Here is a 16076-nt window from a genome sequence, read left to right on the forward strand (position 1 = left end):
GTTAGCCGGGCGTCTAACGAATTCCGACTACGCACAACTTTGACGCCGTTTTACCAGCATATCTTCATATATTATGCGCCCTGAGGCTCACCACACATTTGTCATAGTTTGCGGGCTTTTGATCTAAACTGCGTTCAAGGCCCCTGCTACACATGTTTACGAGCTTGAATTCTTGACTGGGTGTGAAGCTTTGTTCAACACTGAAAAAGTGAGTGAGATCTCTGTGGGGACTTCTCAAAGCGTTGTTAGTAATATTCTCATTAGCTAAGCCTTCTTCCCAACAAAGGGACAATTTGATATTGGTCTTGGAGGAGCCAGTCCATGTATGGGTTGGGGTTTTAGTGTCTGAGAGCCAGTTACCACGACTTCGGTGACACCCTACCCGTGACTCCCAAGTACGAGATTTGGTAAGGTCATCTTTAGCGCTCCTCTAGTCAGCAACCTTGTCCCACGCCAAGCATGTCCACATGAAGTTATAGTTAGCTGTGTGTGGTTTCGCATGTATGTAACTAGTTACATACAACCAGTTGGTCAACTATACATAGTTACGTACATATGTACGTATCAGTTCACCGTATACTTGAGCATTGTTACGTATAGGGGTGTTCATTAGCGAGTAAAGTCATTAGACCAACCCTGAAATCCATGAAGGCCTAATCAAGTTCATCATATGGTTACACTCACTCGCCAACAAAGCTAGAATCACAATCACACTCGACAAGACACGCTAATTCTCCTCACCGCTCTCAACTCCAGTTCTTTCATCGACAATAGGGAACTCGGGAAACCAATGTTTCACTTCCCGGAAAGATTCGGCCCGAGTAAACATAAGCATCACGCAACCAAAATGCACCAGCACACAAACAGAAAAAAACAATTCACCAACCAAGAAACACGGAATACAACAATGCTAGAATCCGACACATACAGACCCAGGTAGCCGATAAACCAACAGACACATAGTGAACGACAAATGATACAACAGAGTAAAGAGCTTCAGAGCCGCAGTCGCATGGAACCCGGTCCACACCAAGATTCCTCGGATCAAGCGGGCGGACGAACCAGCCGAAGGAGGTACGAAAGCTCACCTCGAGCCCAGCCGCCACAGCCGCCACAGGACAAAGTGACTGGCTGAAGGGACAATCCAAAGTGTGAAATGAGTTAACCGGGTGTAGAAGTGCATGTATTCCATTGTCCCTTTTTCCTTCTCTATCTCGTAGAATATCCTCCCTTCCTATACTCCTCGTTCATACCAATTGTTGCGTGAGCAACTTCTATCATGTTCTATCTGTGTAGTGTGTTCTATCTTCACAGTAGGTCTTCTAATTTTGATGACGGATTCCCCGAGATTCTAAGGTCATCATTTACTGATGTTCCTTTTTAATAGTTGCATGTCGGTTCGTGGCGTTCCATGGCAGGCACGTAAATAAATCTGTGCCGTTTTCATGACGCTCTCATGACGATCCATGACGTGGCGTGTCATAGTATATCCTGCCCAAAAGGGTAGGAGCTCCACTATGTGGGGCCATGCCGGAATAACCATATCACATGTGGGGCCGATGCCCCACATCGGATATACAAGTAACACGTAGAATAGTAACAACCAGATAGAACTTAACCCTGAATACACACTATGCGCATATTACCTTGTGACATTCGCATGGCGTCCGTAGGTCGATCCAAGACGTTCACACGATTTTGTTTGTGACTTACTTGGTTCTTGAGTTATGTGTTGTGGCGTTGCATCATGGTCTGCTGCCCTTGTAGTTTGACAGGTCACGGCAGCAGGAGATGGCCTGTCATCTCGGCAAAAGACGCGGCACTCCAAAAGCGCGAGAGCTCCTCATGAAGTCTCTCCACATCCAGTATCTACCGGCGACTAGAAATAAACAACGCAACGCTACGAAAAACCACTAACTTGCGGTCTACGGTCTTGATTTAATTGATTTGATTCTTTTGCGTCTACCTACTGTTATTACGCAGTAATACGACGGCATATTCCGGACGCAAGCAGTCGGATGATGTCATCTTCCAAACAGCTCCCGGGCGGTCAGCAATTGCAGGTTCGCAAAGACTTCAAGCATCTCCTGTGACTTTTTAGGGTCCGGCATTGAAGCCAGGAAGACTCTCTGTCCAGTGCAGCCCGGGGGCAAGCCTGCGGGGTTCCAGGGTTGGTTATCTGGTATTTTGGTTTGCAACAAACCACGTGAAGTCTGGTCTAAAAGGCCACCGGCTCTCGGCACGGGGGATTGTCCCCAGCGGATTACGCGCGATTTTGTCCTTTTGCGGGCATGGCCGTTGCTGCAACTTTTGTAACTTTTCCTCCTCTTGTAGCTAGCGCAAGGAAATAGAACTCCGCAAACTCTCCTCCTCTTGGAATCCTCCTCGACATCACCTTGTCCTCCAGATACCATCTCCCCGTTAAACAAAGGAGAACTTCCACAAAAACACACCCCAAAAAGTGGACCCACGGCAACCAAGCCCTGTGTGGAGCTACCATCCCCACTAACATTCGTTCGTCGGGAAAAAGCATCCTCACACTGCTAAGCTACTGTTGCTAAATAACAACAATAATCTCACGCACGTATTATATAACCCTAAGACAAGCGGTATTTGTCAACTAATTAGCGCAATCGATCAGGCTAGTTAATTTGAGAGCACATTTGTCACAACTGACTTTTCCCCGAGAAGTTCCGTGCGACAAGGATACATATGTATGTACACGCAGATTTGGAAGAAATTTCTTCCAGAGGATCCATATGATGCTCCGTGGCTCAATTCGTTTGGCTCCAGACTGGAGGAAATGTGGAATTAGGGCTTTACCCAGCCCCTTTTCCTTCAAGAACACCTGTCCCGCACATAGTTGTTGCGTAATTGTGGGTCTATATTTGTCTTTAAAAAGGCCAGGAACCCGCCCATTAACTGCTTTTGTTTCTTTTCCTTTGGTTCTTTGGCAAGAATTGGACATTCTTGCCCGCCCCTTCGATCTAGTGCGGCCACACCAGGGAACGCCCACTATGATGCCCATGATTTCAGCCACGACGGCAAATCGCCACTGACCAGCGCCCTCTGCGGCCAACAAGCCCCCAGCATCTTGCTGCGGCAGCCACAACGAAGCCCTCTGCGGCCGACGCCAGTTTCGCCTCCACCGCGAGCTGCACACCACATTGCCCCTTGCGGCACCTTAGTTTTGCTTTCCACAGCGAACTGCACACCACGGATAAGGCACGATGTTTCAGATAGGAAACGCCTTAATGATGCAATACTCAGGATCTTGAGCGTGATAACATGATTGGACGAGAACGTCAACAAGGATACCACGGACAACAGAGGTCACCACGGATACCAAGGACTAGAAGTCAACTGTTTGATCAACGACAACGACCTGCTCTGCTCGATACTACGGTTCTACGGGATACACATTTCTTCGTCTGTCTCTTTTTTGGGGGTTATTTCAGGTGTCATCTCTTCGGCTAACAACAGGTTGGCCGGATGATGCTTGCCCACGCGTTTTGCGACACATTTGCCTTCTGGCATACACACAGAGCCATTTCGGTGACCAACATTAGGTTGGTCGAATGGTTTTTTGTCCAAGCACCTGCGACAAGTTTTTTTTCCCTATTTTTTGGAGGCGACAGCAATTTGTCATCTTGCGATATGGTTCCCGTCATATCGGGTGACACTTGTAAGGAATTATGGTTATGGATGGATCTTGAGTCTTTAGATAGAATACCAAGAAATGTACATGATCAACAAAACTTTTGACTTGACCAATGTGAAATGTTGTAAATCAAACTGTAGTGTATTGCGGTAGTTGGCTGTCGTGGAACTTTCTTTACGGCGATATGTATTAAAGATGGCGGTCCGCTTATGAGACGGGCACGCACTGCCCGCAGATTGAGGACTTTGTATCACGTTAATAAGCACGAGTACCGAGTACCATCACGGAAATCCTGAATTCAACCTCCAAGTTATATATATGAAAATACATATTTTAGCTCTGGTATCCAAACCTCACAATGCCATTCAAAAATAAACGATTAATGTGTGGCCACCCACTTTGTTTATATCCAGTTCGTCATGCATCCCTCCATCTCGGCCGATCCTGGCATTCCTCTGCCCTCTGTTCCTGGCTTATTCTGACAATCCGCCTTTGATATCATCACCGCGCGGACGTCCTGAGAAGCTTCTCCGCCCTCAGCATCCGCCTCCGAGTCCGCGCCAGCCTGGCAGACAACACCCGCGACGGGCTCGCGCCTCATCCACATGCCTTCGGACGAGTGCATCTGCAGCGGGTGAAGCACGCCCTTGCTGCGGCGCGAATGGGAGCGCAGGATGGGGTAGCTGATGCGCGACGGCAGCGGCAGCGGCGGGAGTTTTTTGTTCTTTGGGTCTGGCCGCGTAGCGTCTGAATATGATGGTGCTGGCGCCCCGCCCTCCTCGCCCGGCTCGTCGACGTACGGCGTCTGCGGTGCTTGCGGCGCGTCGTGCTGGATAAATGTCGACAGCGTGCTGGTCGACCAGATGCTGGCGATGGACGCGCTGCGGCGCGCGGGGCTGGCGCGGCCATCGATCGAGAGCGGCGAGACGGGCTCCGGCCCGGCCGTGGGGCCCGTGGGGCGCGGGGCGACGGGCGTTGCGAGCGAGTCGCGGTCGTATGGCGAGCCAATGTAGCTTGAGAGATCGAGCGGCGTGCAGCCGTGAAGCGAGGTCGGGGACGGGGGCGGGGCAGCGCTAGTGCCGGCGGGGGTGTTGGTAAACGGGGTGTTTTGTGCGTTGGAGGAGTTGGCTGGAGTGTTGCTGTGCACCTGGAAGGTCTGGATTAGGGGCTGGCCGGCTTTGACGGAATACCGCGAAGAAGTGTCTGATGGGCTGGATGGGCCGCTCTTGGGTCCGGGTAGCATGGCCATGGAGAACGGATGGAGCTGTCGTCGGCTGTGGCTTGAACTGCCGTCGAGTGTCACATCACCGCCACGGGTAGCCTTTTTCCTGCGAAGCATGTAAAAGAGGCCGAAGAACAGGATACATAGCCCGGCCAGAGCACCGACCACGATGCCTGCGATTTTGCCAGCGGAGAGGGAGCCTAAAGACGATGGAGAGGAGGACAGGGTTGAAATCAAAGTTGGTGGGGGCAAGGCCGGGGGTGAAGTGGGCGTAGATGACGCTGTGGTGGTAGTAGTGGTCTTGGTCGTGGTAGTCATTGTCGACGAATGCGAAGGAGACAGAGCAGCCGAGACTCGAGTGGACTTGGCTATTATCTGAAATAGGGAACTGGCCGCTATCATACCCGAGCTATCAACAGCCCGGAAGAAGTACGCCGCGCCCCTGGGCAGTGCCTTTGGCGTCCAAGTGATCCAGCCGCGTTCCAGCCCATCTTCAAAGGTGTTAGCAGCATTCGACAAGCAGCGAGCTCCAGCAAGCGGCTACCTACCCGATATCAAGATCGACTCAGGAGTCGAGTTGGAAGGCGTCAGTGGCGTCTCCAGCGTCAGATTAACCGGTGCGGCGTCGGTGGTCCAAGTGATATTGAACGGCTCGTTGAGCGCCACGGATTTAACAGACGTGGTGAACCACACCTCAGCTGAGCAGGAGCCCAACAGACTGGAAAGCACCAGGAGAAGCAACATGCTGACACGCGCGCAGCAGGACATGGTTGTGGTGGCTCTCACAGGTAACAATATATTATGAACCCTCCGAAGAAAAAGAAGAAGAAAACGCAACAGACCGCACTGCGTAGGAACCAGAAAGAATGAATGACACGGTTGGGACGATGAGAAGCATCTCGACACATGGCTCTAGCAGCACTCTTAAGCTTGCTTTCACTCATATCAACATCCTCTTTCTCCGAAAGAAATGTCTTTCACCCACTCTTTCAACCAACATCGTCTGTGGCTGTCTCTTCAAGATCAAAGAAACAGTGCTCACTCCTGCTCCACAATCCTCCCCTTCCCGACCACAGCCCTCTTTTTCTTGGGTTTCGCTGCCCAACAAGAAAAAAAAAAGCCGACCCTCGGCCGCAAGTCCCTCGCCAGCCTCCTTCCACCATTGTCCCCATCTGCCCACCAACAGCAAGACCCCATCTGCCGGATCTCGTATCTCTCTCGCCCGCCCGCACACATAAACACTCGCTGACTATAGACCGAGTGGAATTGTGATGTGACTGCTTTGGTCAGACACCCAGAACATCTGTGAAACATTCTTGCGCTGGTCTTTGGGATTCTTCTTGTTGGTTGTTTCTATATTTATCCCTTTCTCTCTCCTCCTCCCCCCCCCATCTCGCCCGCTAGTAACTCTTCTTTCTTGCGGTTGTAGCAGGGACCGTACTTCTCAGCCCGGGTGCAGTGTGGCGTGGTACTGTCACTCTAGAAACGGCTGACAAGGAAACCAGAGAACAAAGAGAAGTAAGCCAACGCTCAGAGATCCCTGTCCTTGTGTCTTAGAGTATGCCTATCTGGGTAAATTCTAACAAAGAAGAAAAAGAGAAAATGGTTAGTTCTGGAAATCAAATAGCCTTGTGTCCGCTTCATTCGCTGATACACATTTAGAATTGGAAACTAGAGTGGGTAGTATAGACATCTCTTTGTATAAGTGAGAAAATACCGGATATGTACAAAGATATTTAGTCCTGTGTAAATGGTGGGCGGGCTGCGTAGCCAATAGATGACTAACCCTGCTACATTAACCCTGGTGATACGTTGCACCAATGGGAGTTGCTCAAGTCCAAACCGAGCCCGAGTCCGAGTCTGAGTCCATGTCCTCACATCAAACTACTACGACCCCCAATCTCAGAGCTACCCTGACCATCCTTCATGTCTCCACTCCGCGCGCCAACAAAATCAGTATAAATCTTTTCCAGCCGCATGCGCTCCTTTGCCGAGATACTCGGCCGCGTATTTTCCAGTGCGGCAGCCAGGTGCTTCCAGCTGACCGTCACGACGTCGACGCTGCCGCTGCCTGCGCCCGGCGTAGTAGCTGCAGACTTGCCCTTGGTAAGAAAACCATCTCCTCCTCCTAAAGCTGATGCAGCCCCGCCTTGGGCACGCCGACGTGCGGCCTTGATGCCTTCGAGCTTGGTTAGAATGGCAGCGTTCTCGGCGAGCTCGGCAGAGCGAGTCTTGGGAATATCGTCAGACCCCAGAGCCGCAGTGTCGCTGCCGTATTTGAACTTGACAAAGCTAGGGATGCCGCCGGCGCTTCGAGATTTACCCGCCACGGGGTTGGAGACAGCCGTGCTTAAATGGCCTTCAGCTACATTCAAAACGTCGTGGATGGCTTCTAGCTGGGCATTGGAAACGAGGGCTTGTAGGTCAGCGCCGGAAAAGCCTTCGGTGCGACGGCCTAGTTCGGCAAATCTGTCCCCAGTAAGCAGGTCATCGCCTAGGCGTACCTTACTGCACAGCACGCGGATAATGTCTTGGCGATCTTGAGACGTCGGAAGGCCACAGAGAAGAGACTTATCCAGGCGACCGGGACGCAGCAGGGCAGAGTCGATGAGATCAGGCCGCGAGGTGGCAGCTAGGACATACACGCCTGATAGACCCTCAGCACCATCCATTTGTGTGAGGAGCTGGTTGACAACACGATCTGTTACACCAGTAGAGTCATGTCCTCTCTTGGGAGCAATAGAGTCAAACTCGTCAAAGAAGAGCACACAGGGCTTTGCTGCTTGAGCACGCTCAAACAAGTCTCGTACGCTCTTTTCAGATGCACCAATGTACTTGTTTAGGATCTCAGGGCCCTTGACACTGATAAAGTTGAGGCCACACTCGCCGGCTACGGCGGCAGCTAGCATCGTTTTACCACACCCAGGGTAGCCATACAAAAGAAGACCAGACCGAAGCCGTAGCGGGCATTTTGCAAAGATTGGGGCGTACTTGGTGGGATATTGTAAAGTCTCAAGGAGAACCTGGCGAGTCTCGGTCAAGCCGCCAATTGAAGAGAAGGTAGTAGTTGACTTTTGTAGGGGCACATTCCGTAGGGTAGCAGGGGTGAAGCCCTCCAAGGCCTTGTCAAAATCGGCCCTAGTCAAGTGAAGCGAGCCCTCGTCGTCGCCATAAGACGACGATGCGCTAATAGCCCGGAACATGGCCTCACTGCGTGCACGGGATGCAAGCATAGAAAGATCCACTGGCATGTACCCGTCGGTGAGGCCGGCGATTTCTAAAAGGTCGAGATCTGCATCGACGATGAATCCATTGCCGTCACCCGTGTTTGCTTTTGCGCGGCGGCGCTTGGATGAGCCGGCTTTGGGATTATTCGTTTCCATCCAGTCGTCGTCGACGTCTGTGCTTTCGGCAGCGCTCGAGTCGTCAAGAGAGATGCCAGAGGGGTGCGCTGGTGCACTGCTGCCAAAATCAGCCTGGCCGGACAAGGCAGTTGAATCTTTGAAGACGATGCTACTGAGGATTTGGCGACGTGCTTCTTTGTGGGGAGCCTTCATTTCCACAGTATCCCGCACCATGTGTCCGCCCAAGATAACCTTATTAATAGTATCCTTACCGCCGGCAGTAGCCAGAAGAACAACGCCACTTCCAGGCATACAGTGTTGCTTGACCATGGCACAGACAGTTTCACTCAGGATTCGGCTCCGGCTATTGTCATTGCCGACCTGCAACTCGGTTTCTACAGGACACAATTTGTCGAGATCATCGAGAACAACGAGTGCCTTACCGCCAAGCCGAGCTCCCCAGCTGGCCGATGTGAAAATGCGCGTCAGATTATCCTTGATGGTATTCAGTGACGTTTCATCATTGACCAATGTTTTGCATGGGAAGTAAATTGTGTAATATAGTTCGTCGTCACGCAGTCTCTGTGCAAGTTTTTTCGCCAGTTCAGATTTGCCAGCGCCCATGGGACCAGTGAGGAGTGTTGGCGACATATGGCGTAATTGGGTGTGCAGATTATCAAAGATAGAGTCAACTCCGGCCAAAATACTGTCGGGGACTGGCGCGAGATTCCAGTGCTCAATTTCCTTGCTGACCACGGGAGGAGCAATTGGCGGTTGGATATCAATTTGCAGCTTTTCATCTACGCTCAAGACCCAGGAAACGTGATCTTTGTCAGAAGCACCATCCTCAATTTTGAGGATACCACCCTCCCATCCGGTTGTGTCTCCAAGACCAGGGTAAATCCCTAAAAGCATGCCGTCGGTGACTGGACCATTGAAGACATGACCGGACTGTTTTCCGCCAGAATAAATTTGCCGAATATGACGAACAGATTCTTCCTTCTCCGCCCGTGACTCTCCGCCAAACTTGAGGCCATGATTCTCTTTGGCACGTGTTGCAAACGGAAACACTTTGATGTGTTTTGGTCGGGTGGCCTGTAAAGGTGCAGCCTGCAGCTTGATCACTCCACCGACAAGGTGAGGAGATCCTAGAGCAACACATAATGGCGATGAAAGCGCCACTGATTGAGTAGTAGCAGCATCATCCCACTTTTTTAGCCGCGCCACTATCCTAGTTTCTGGTTTAAGATTGCCTGCTTCCTCTGGCTTCACTTTTTTAGGGCCTGATGAAGGTCGTAGGAGCTCAACCACAACATAGTTAACGCCCTTCATACCGCCAGAAGCAATCATATCTGAATCGACCCATGCAGTGAAGTCTTGGTTATCTGGGGTTGAGAGATCCGGGTCGTCGAAGGATTCAGGATCGCAAAGAGCGCGATCCAGGCCTCTAAGGTATACGGATGGCTTTGGCTCTTCACGGGCCCTTTTTACCGCAGCATTCCGTTTCGATTTGGTGGTGCTAGCGATACTTCTAGAATCTGCGCCCCTAGCAGAAGTCTTTGGGCGGGTCTTTGGTGCGACAATAACCTCGGCGTCGGCGGCTATTTTGGCAAAGGCATGCTCAGCCGAGGGGACGGGCTCGATTGAAGTGACGGTTATGTTGGCGGTCGAGGTTGGTGACAGATGGACAGTCAAGGAGTGTGCAGGAATGGGCTGCCCCGAGGCAGGCTTGAAGTCGGGGTTAGGCACAGCGCGTATTTGCGACAGCAAGTTGAGTTCAAGGAATGTGGCATGAAGCTCGATGATTTCCCAATCTTCGGGGGTCGAAGGCTCGATGTTGATGGTGTGTGCTTGCGGGGGGTCGACATGAACTGTGGCCATGACTCTTTGGCCGTCGTGCAGACCAAGAGTCGTCGCTAGAATCGAGTCGATTTCGACGAGGGGCGCCTCGCTTTCGCGAGACTGGCCACGCAAGCTACTGTAGCCGCTATCACGGCCACTAACCAGTGAGGGCGTCTTGTGTTTGCTGGGCATGCCAGTCCATCCTAGATACACGGACCGAGACTGTTGTGACGAGGAGCCGCTGGCTGGGCGGAAGTTGAGTTCGACGACGACATTCTGGGCGGGCTAGAGAGAAGCTATGATTAGAAAGGGGGCTTCTTTTTGGCTGGGCAGCAAGACTTTGGACAAGCACAAGCTTCTTACAGTGTTGACGCTGACAAGCAGCGACTCGAGAACCGTGGGCAGATTGACAAGGCAACTCTTGAGCGGAACTAGCGACAGCTCGGCAGTTGTTGAGCGCGGGTTGCGAGCACGCGGGCGGATTGATTCAAAGATGCCGCCAGAGAACATTGCGGTGGGTGGTGGTTGTGAATACTAGGGGCAGAGGCTGTGAAAAGAAAAGAAAAGAGCGTGTCAAAGAGCGGGGTCCTTGTAGTGGACAGAGAAAGAAGCCTCGCAATCTCACGATGTCTCCGCTGGATTCAAACGGAGCTCCTGCCACGGCCCAGCTTGTGGGTGATCTTGCATGTGCCGACGCCGAGGTTAGCGCCACAGACAGCCAGAACGCAGCTGAAAGCCGGCGTTAATTGTGGCGCTTTGTGACAGGTGGCGTCTGGCAGCTGCCACCAGCTGGGAGCCGGCACCCATTAGTTAAAGGAGCGAGTCCTATCTTGGCGCGCGTTGCAACGCGTCCCTGCCGGTTGCTAGCAGGCTAGCCTTGGACTGTGTTTAGAGGGTCTGGGAATGTTTTTCCAGGTGGGCGTAACCCCAGCATAACAACGAAAATCGAGAAACAAGTAACGCCAACCATCACCACCTAAAAGTCGAGCACCACCCCGCCAGTTTGACCTGTGCAGAATTTTGCCGCCTCTCTTTTTCCCGGTAGACAGCGCCAATCAGCCAGCCTCGCTTCTGCGCAGTGCAGAAAAGTACAGTGCCACCCAGCACAACACAACAAAACACCACCACGTCCTTGGAGCGCCGCTGCTGGCAACGCACATCTTCACGGCATCATGTTGCGCACTTATCGGGCTCCTGTGGATTACGCGAGCCACCAGGGTCGGTTGTCCTGCATCTTCATGTGATTGCCATGCTTTGAATGAACTACCCGCCGCTGACATCCACCGCACTACAGAACAGTTCAAAAGCTTCTTTCAGAGCTTCAAGACTTCCCCGCCCACGAAGGACAAGGTTGACGAGGTGTCCGTCCAGATCGACGGCATCACCATCACCGAGAATGACCTAGAAGACGACATGGACGACGGCACCGGCCACCCCGACAAGGCGCCTGCATTTGTCCCCCGCTACAAATATGCCGAAACCCTCGAGCAGCTATCCAAGCGAAAGATCCAGACCGTGGAAATCAGCCTCGACGACTTGGAAGAGTGGGAATCTGCTGGCAATGGCGACCCGGCTTCCAGCCTGGTCAGCTCGATTGAGAGAAACACCAAGCACTATGTCGAGATCGCTTCGCGTGCAATTGATGACGCCATGCCCGAAATCGAACTGGACGTGGACGACAAGGACGACGTGTTGGATGTTTTGATGGCCCGACGTCTCGAGCGCAACAGCCAACTCGTCAATGCCGGTGCTGAGAACCCCGACGAGCTCAAAAACATGTTCCCCGCAGAACTCACCCGCCGTTACACGCTCGTCTTCAAGCCGCGGACATCTCAGATGCAAAAGAAGGCGCTGGCTGTGCGCGAAATCCGCGGCGAGCATCTCGGCCACCTGATCACCTTGCGCGCCATTGCCACGCGTGTCTCTGACGTGAAGCCGATTGTTCAGGTCAACGCTTACGCCTGCGAACGCTGCGGTTGCGAAATCTTCCAGCCCATCACCGACAAGAACTTTAGTCCGCTGGTGACGTGCCCATCGGCCGAGTGCAAGAGTACCCAGAGTGTTGGCCAGCTATTTTGGTCTGTGAGAGCCAGCAAGTTCATGGCTTTCCAGGAAGTCAAGGTGCAGGAGCTTTCAGACCAGGTCCCCATTGGTCAGATTCCACGGTCCTTGACGGTGCTGTGCTACGGCAGTCTTGTGCGCCAGGTCAACCCCGGTGACATGGTTGATTTGGCTGGCATCTTTCTCCCTACTCCCTACACCGGTTTCAAGGCTATGCGTGCCGGTCTGTTGACGGACACGTATGTCGAGGCCCACCACGTTTTGCAGCACAAGAAGGCATACTCTGAGATGCTGGTGGATTATTCGCTGACTGCGAGAATCGACCAGTACCGCATGAGCGGCCAGGCTTATGAGCTGTTGGCACGTTCCATTGCACCCGAAATCTATGGCCACCTCGATGTTAAAAAGGCTCTGCTGCTGCTTCTGATTGGCGGTGTGACCAAGGAGATGGGCGACGGAATGAAGATTCGTGGTGATATCAATGTGTGTCTGATGGGTGATCCTGGTGTGGCCAAATCCCAGCTGCTCAAGTACATTTCCAAGGTGGCGCCCCGAGGCGTGTACACCTCGGGCCGTGGTAGCAGTGGCGTCGGTCTGACTGCCGCTGTGATGCGAGATCCTGTGACTGATGAGATGATCCTGGAAGGTGGTGCCCTGGTTCTTGCTGACAACGGCATTTGCTGCATTGATGAGTTTGACAAGATGGACGAGAACGATCGTACTGCTATTCACGAAGTCATGGAACAGCAGACCATTTCCATCTCCAAGGCGGGTATTTCGACCTCGCTTAACGCCCGTACTTCAATTCTGGCTGCTGCCAACCCTCTGTATGGCCGCTACAACCCTCGCCTGTCGCCTGTTGAAAACATCAACCTGCCAGCCGCCCTTCTCTCGCGTTTCGACGTCATGTTTCTGCTTCTAGACACGCCCTCTCGTGAAACTGATGCCGACCTTGCCAAGCACGTCACATTTGTGCACATGCAAAACCGCCACCCCGACTTGGACGCCAACAGTGTTGTATTCACTCCGCACGAAGTTCGGTCTTACATTGCCACAGCTCGACGCTACCGTCCCGTGCTCTCTCAGCCTGCGGCCGACTACATGGTCAAGACATATGTCAAGATGCGTGAGGGCCAGCGGCGCGCTGAGAAGCGAGGCGAGCAGTTTACGCACACGACGCCCCGTACACTGCTGGGCATCGTGCGTTTGGCACAGGCGCTTGCGCGCCTGCGCTTCAGCAACCAGGTGATCAACGACGATGTCGACGAGGCCATCCGCCTGATTGAGGCGTCCAAGGCCAGTCTGGCGACGACCGATCGCCGCGGCGGCCGCTCGCTCAACGCCAGCAGCAAGATCTACAACATTGTCAAGGCGCTGTCCGACTCGGGCGCCTGTAGACCCGACTTTGGCCCCGACGAAGAAGAGGACGAAGAAGAGGCCGGCCGTGAGATGTCGCTGCGCAAGGTCAAGGAGAGAGTCATTGCCAAGGGCTTCACCGAGGACCAGTGGATGCGGGCGCTGGCTGAGTACTCGGAACTGGATGTAAGTGTTTTCTGGCGCAGAAAGAGAGTGCACGGGTTTGATGCTAACGGATTATATAGGTGTGGCAAACCACGGGCAATGGCTCACGGCTGGTGTTTATCCATGCCCGCGATATCGACGAAGACGACACGGACATGGAGTAGCTGTATGATGTGTAACTAGCTACTTGTCGAGCAATGATTTCAGGGAGGGATGCCTGTGGCGGTATTTATGCTGCGCTGGCGGAGGCAGAATATAGTGGTCGTTTATGATGGATGGGTACGGATGGCGTCTCTGGATGTTCCATGTTGCGTTATGTTATTTGTTTTTCTTTTTTTCTTTCCTGCCTTTTGTGGTGCTTCTCCGATGTGTTCTTGGTGGCGATTGAGATGTCAGCAAAGACTCCTAAGGCTATTCTCCATACCTGGCTGGACTTGCTCCAGGATTATTCACGACCACGATTTGGTATTGCGAGATATGTAATTGGGCAAGCCTTTGTTTATTCAAGGCGTCAAGATATAATACAATTCATAGTACACTGGTTACAAGATCTGGCGGTTTCTCCTGCTCCGCGCCACGCTCCCCGGGGCTCTATGCCCTGAGGGGTCCTCCATCAACCACACACTAAATCTTACATGCGCAGGTTCCGCAGCGTCATCTTCTCAATTTCACCCAGCACACCGCTGCCCAGCGTCCACTTCTCGCTGACGGCGCCCTCGGTCACCTTTTCGCGCAGCATGCCACTGGCCGCCCAGTACTCCATGAGCACGCGCGTCTCCGGCTTATCAAGCTTTGCGACCTCGAGCACGTCGACGTCAGCCAGGGCCTTTTCGACGCGGGCGTCGTAGTTGCGCTCCCATGGGTTGGCTTTGGGCAGCGACTCGCCCCGCAGCTTGGCGGCGCCCTGGGCCAGCTTGAGGTCGAGCGAGGGGATGCGCATGCGGCCGCTGGCGTTGAGGGCGGCGAGCACGACGCCGCCGTTGGCGAGCGGCGCGGCGCCCGACAGCGCGTCAATAAAGAGGCGCACGAGCGCCAGGTCGTGTGCGTGCACCAGGTTGTACGCCGGGTCGCGGTACTCGGACATGCGCATAAAGTGCGCCACGCCGTCGGCGGCCAGCAGCACAGGCGGCCGGCCATCGACGGTCGTCAGCTCGGCCCAGAAGGCGCTGAAGGTGGTCCAGGCGAACTCGGACTCCTTGCAGCTGGCGACCATGTCGTACAGCGTCGATTTGCCGGCGACCAGGTGGGACAGGTTGGGCGTGAGATTGCCGTAGTCCTTGGCCATGGTGACTTCACGCAGCACGGCCTCGTTGGCGGCGAGGATGTGCTGCAGCAGATTGAGGCAGTATGCCGGCTGGTAGAACTGCACGGGATCGGCGGTGTCGGGCACCGGTGAGTATTCAGTGTGAGCGTTGGTGAGCTCCATGGCTAGAAGAGTTCGATTGGTTAGCGTGGCGCTCTCTCATCCGCCTCTTTGCTGCTGCGTGACGGTGGCTTACCTTCGGGGATGTGAATGACTACCCATTTATTCGTCAGGCCATACGCCAAGGCCTCCAGTACCAAGATACTTTTTCCCGAAATCTTGTCACCCGTGATGAGCGTGCGCATCTTTTTTTTCTCGTCGACAGTCTGCTGCATCGTCTTCAGCAGCTCTTGGGCCTCCTTGCGTAGTAGCACATGCGGGCTCCGGAACAGACCCCAGGCCTGGGTCGGCTTGAAGGCCTCGAGGCTGCGCAGGCGGTCAATCACATCGCCGGGGATGGCGAGGACTGAGTTGACATTGGCCTCGTCGAGCAGCGTCTCGGGCGCCAGCACCGGCTTGTCCTTGACCTCGAGTGCGTTGTTGTTGCTCAGCACAATGCGCTTGCGAAAGGCCTTTCGCTCGCCCGGCTCCGGCTTCTTGACCGACTGCACCACCTTGTTCTTGCCAAAGTTCTTCTTGATTGGCGCCTTGACCGGCCGGCGACCGCTGGCGGCAGCTGCCTGGGCCGCCGAGCTGGTTGAGAAGCCAGCACTGGCAGCAGGTATCGGGGACGGAGCGGCAGAAGCGCAGGACGTGGGAGAGCCCAGGAGCGTGGCCGGAGCCAGTTGGCGGGGCGGGAACGCAGCCCGCTTCAGCGTGCGCAGGGCAGCATTGGAGGCCATTGAAACTGTGGCGGAACAGGGAGAAACTGCCTGAGACTGGGAAACAGTAGGAGAAAGATAGCGGCTGTGCGGCGGCAGTTGAGAAGCCGGTGAGATCGTCGGTCACTGTCGACTTTTTTGCTTCCCTTTTTCTTTGTTGCTGGAATTGAAGCGTCCGACTTGAGACTCCAAGCTAATGGTGCATCGTCAAATCCTGGCATGGCGGTTCGTTGGCTGGTGGTTTACCCGATATTTAGCCTTGTTGCTGGCAGAACATGTTTCTTATCGATAAGAAGAGCTT

General features: G+C 53.7%; 4 protein-coding genes across 4 annotated transcripts; 1 reads left to right on the forward strand and 3 right to left on the reverse strand.

Annotated features, from left to right (window-relative positions):
• Positions 1–4064: 4064 nt before the first annotated feature.
• On the reverse strand, positions 4065–5627 carry BROUX77_006949 (uncharacterized protein; the record flags this gene model as incomplete). The annotated part of the gene is made up of 2 exons (XM_073751990.1): positions 4065–5374; positions 5432–5627. 2 exons carry the CDS (start codon positions 5625–5627, stop codon positions 4065–4067), a joined length of 1506 nt encoding a protein of 501 aa, XP_073603096.1.
• A 1130-nt stretch (positions 5628–6757) lies between these two features.
• On the reverse strand, positions 6758–10579 carry BROUX77_006950 (uncharacterized protein; the record flags this gene model as incomplete). The annotated part of the gene is made up of 2 exons (XM_073751991.1): positions 6758–10354; positions 10433–10579. The coding sequence occupies 2 exons, from the start codon at positions 10577–10579 to the stop codon at positions 6758–6760; spliced, it is 3744 nt and encodes a 1247-aa protein (XP_073603097.1).
• A 662-nt stretch (positions 10580–11241) lies between these two features.
• On the forward strand, positions 11242–13815 carry BROUX77_006951 (DNA replication licensing factor MCM7; the record flags this gene model as incomplete). The annotated part of the gene is made up of 3 exons (XM_073751992.1): positions 11242–11287; positions 11364–13672; positions 13732–13815. 3 exons carry the CDS (start codon positions 11242–11244, stop codon positions 13813–13815), a joined length of 2439 nt encoding a protein of 812 aa, XP_073603098.1.
• A 467-nt stretch (positions 13816–14282) lies between these two features.
• Positions 14283–15796, reverse strand: BROUX77_006952 (uncharacterized protein; the record flags this gene model as incomplete). Its single annotated transcript, XM_073751993.1, has 2 exons — positions 14283–15079; positions 15151–15796. The coding sequence occupies 2 exons, from the start codon at positions 15794–15796 to the stop codon at positions 14283–14285; spliced, it is 1443 nt and encodes a 480-aa protein (XP_073603099.1).
• Between the last annotated feature and the right edge of the window lie 280 nt (positions 15797–16076).

The sequence above is a fragment of the Berkeleyomyces rouxiae genome (genome assembly GCF_048999995.1).
Source record: "Berkeleyomyces rouxiae strain 22BRR77 chromosome Unknown BrBRR77_ptg000009l, whole genome shotgun sequence".
In the NCBI taxonomy this organism is placed as follows: Eukaryota; Fungi; Ascomycota; class Sordariomycetes; order Microascales; family Ceratocystidaceae; genus Berkeleyomyces; species Berkeleyomyces rouxiae.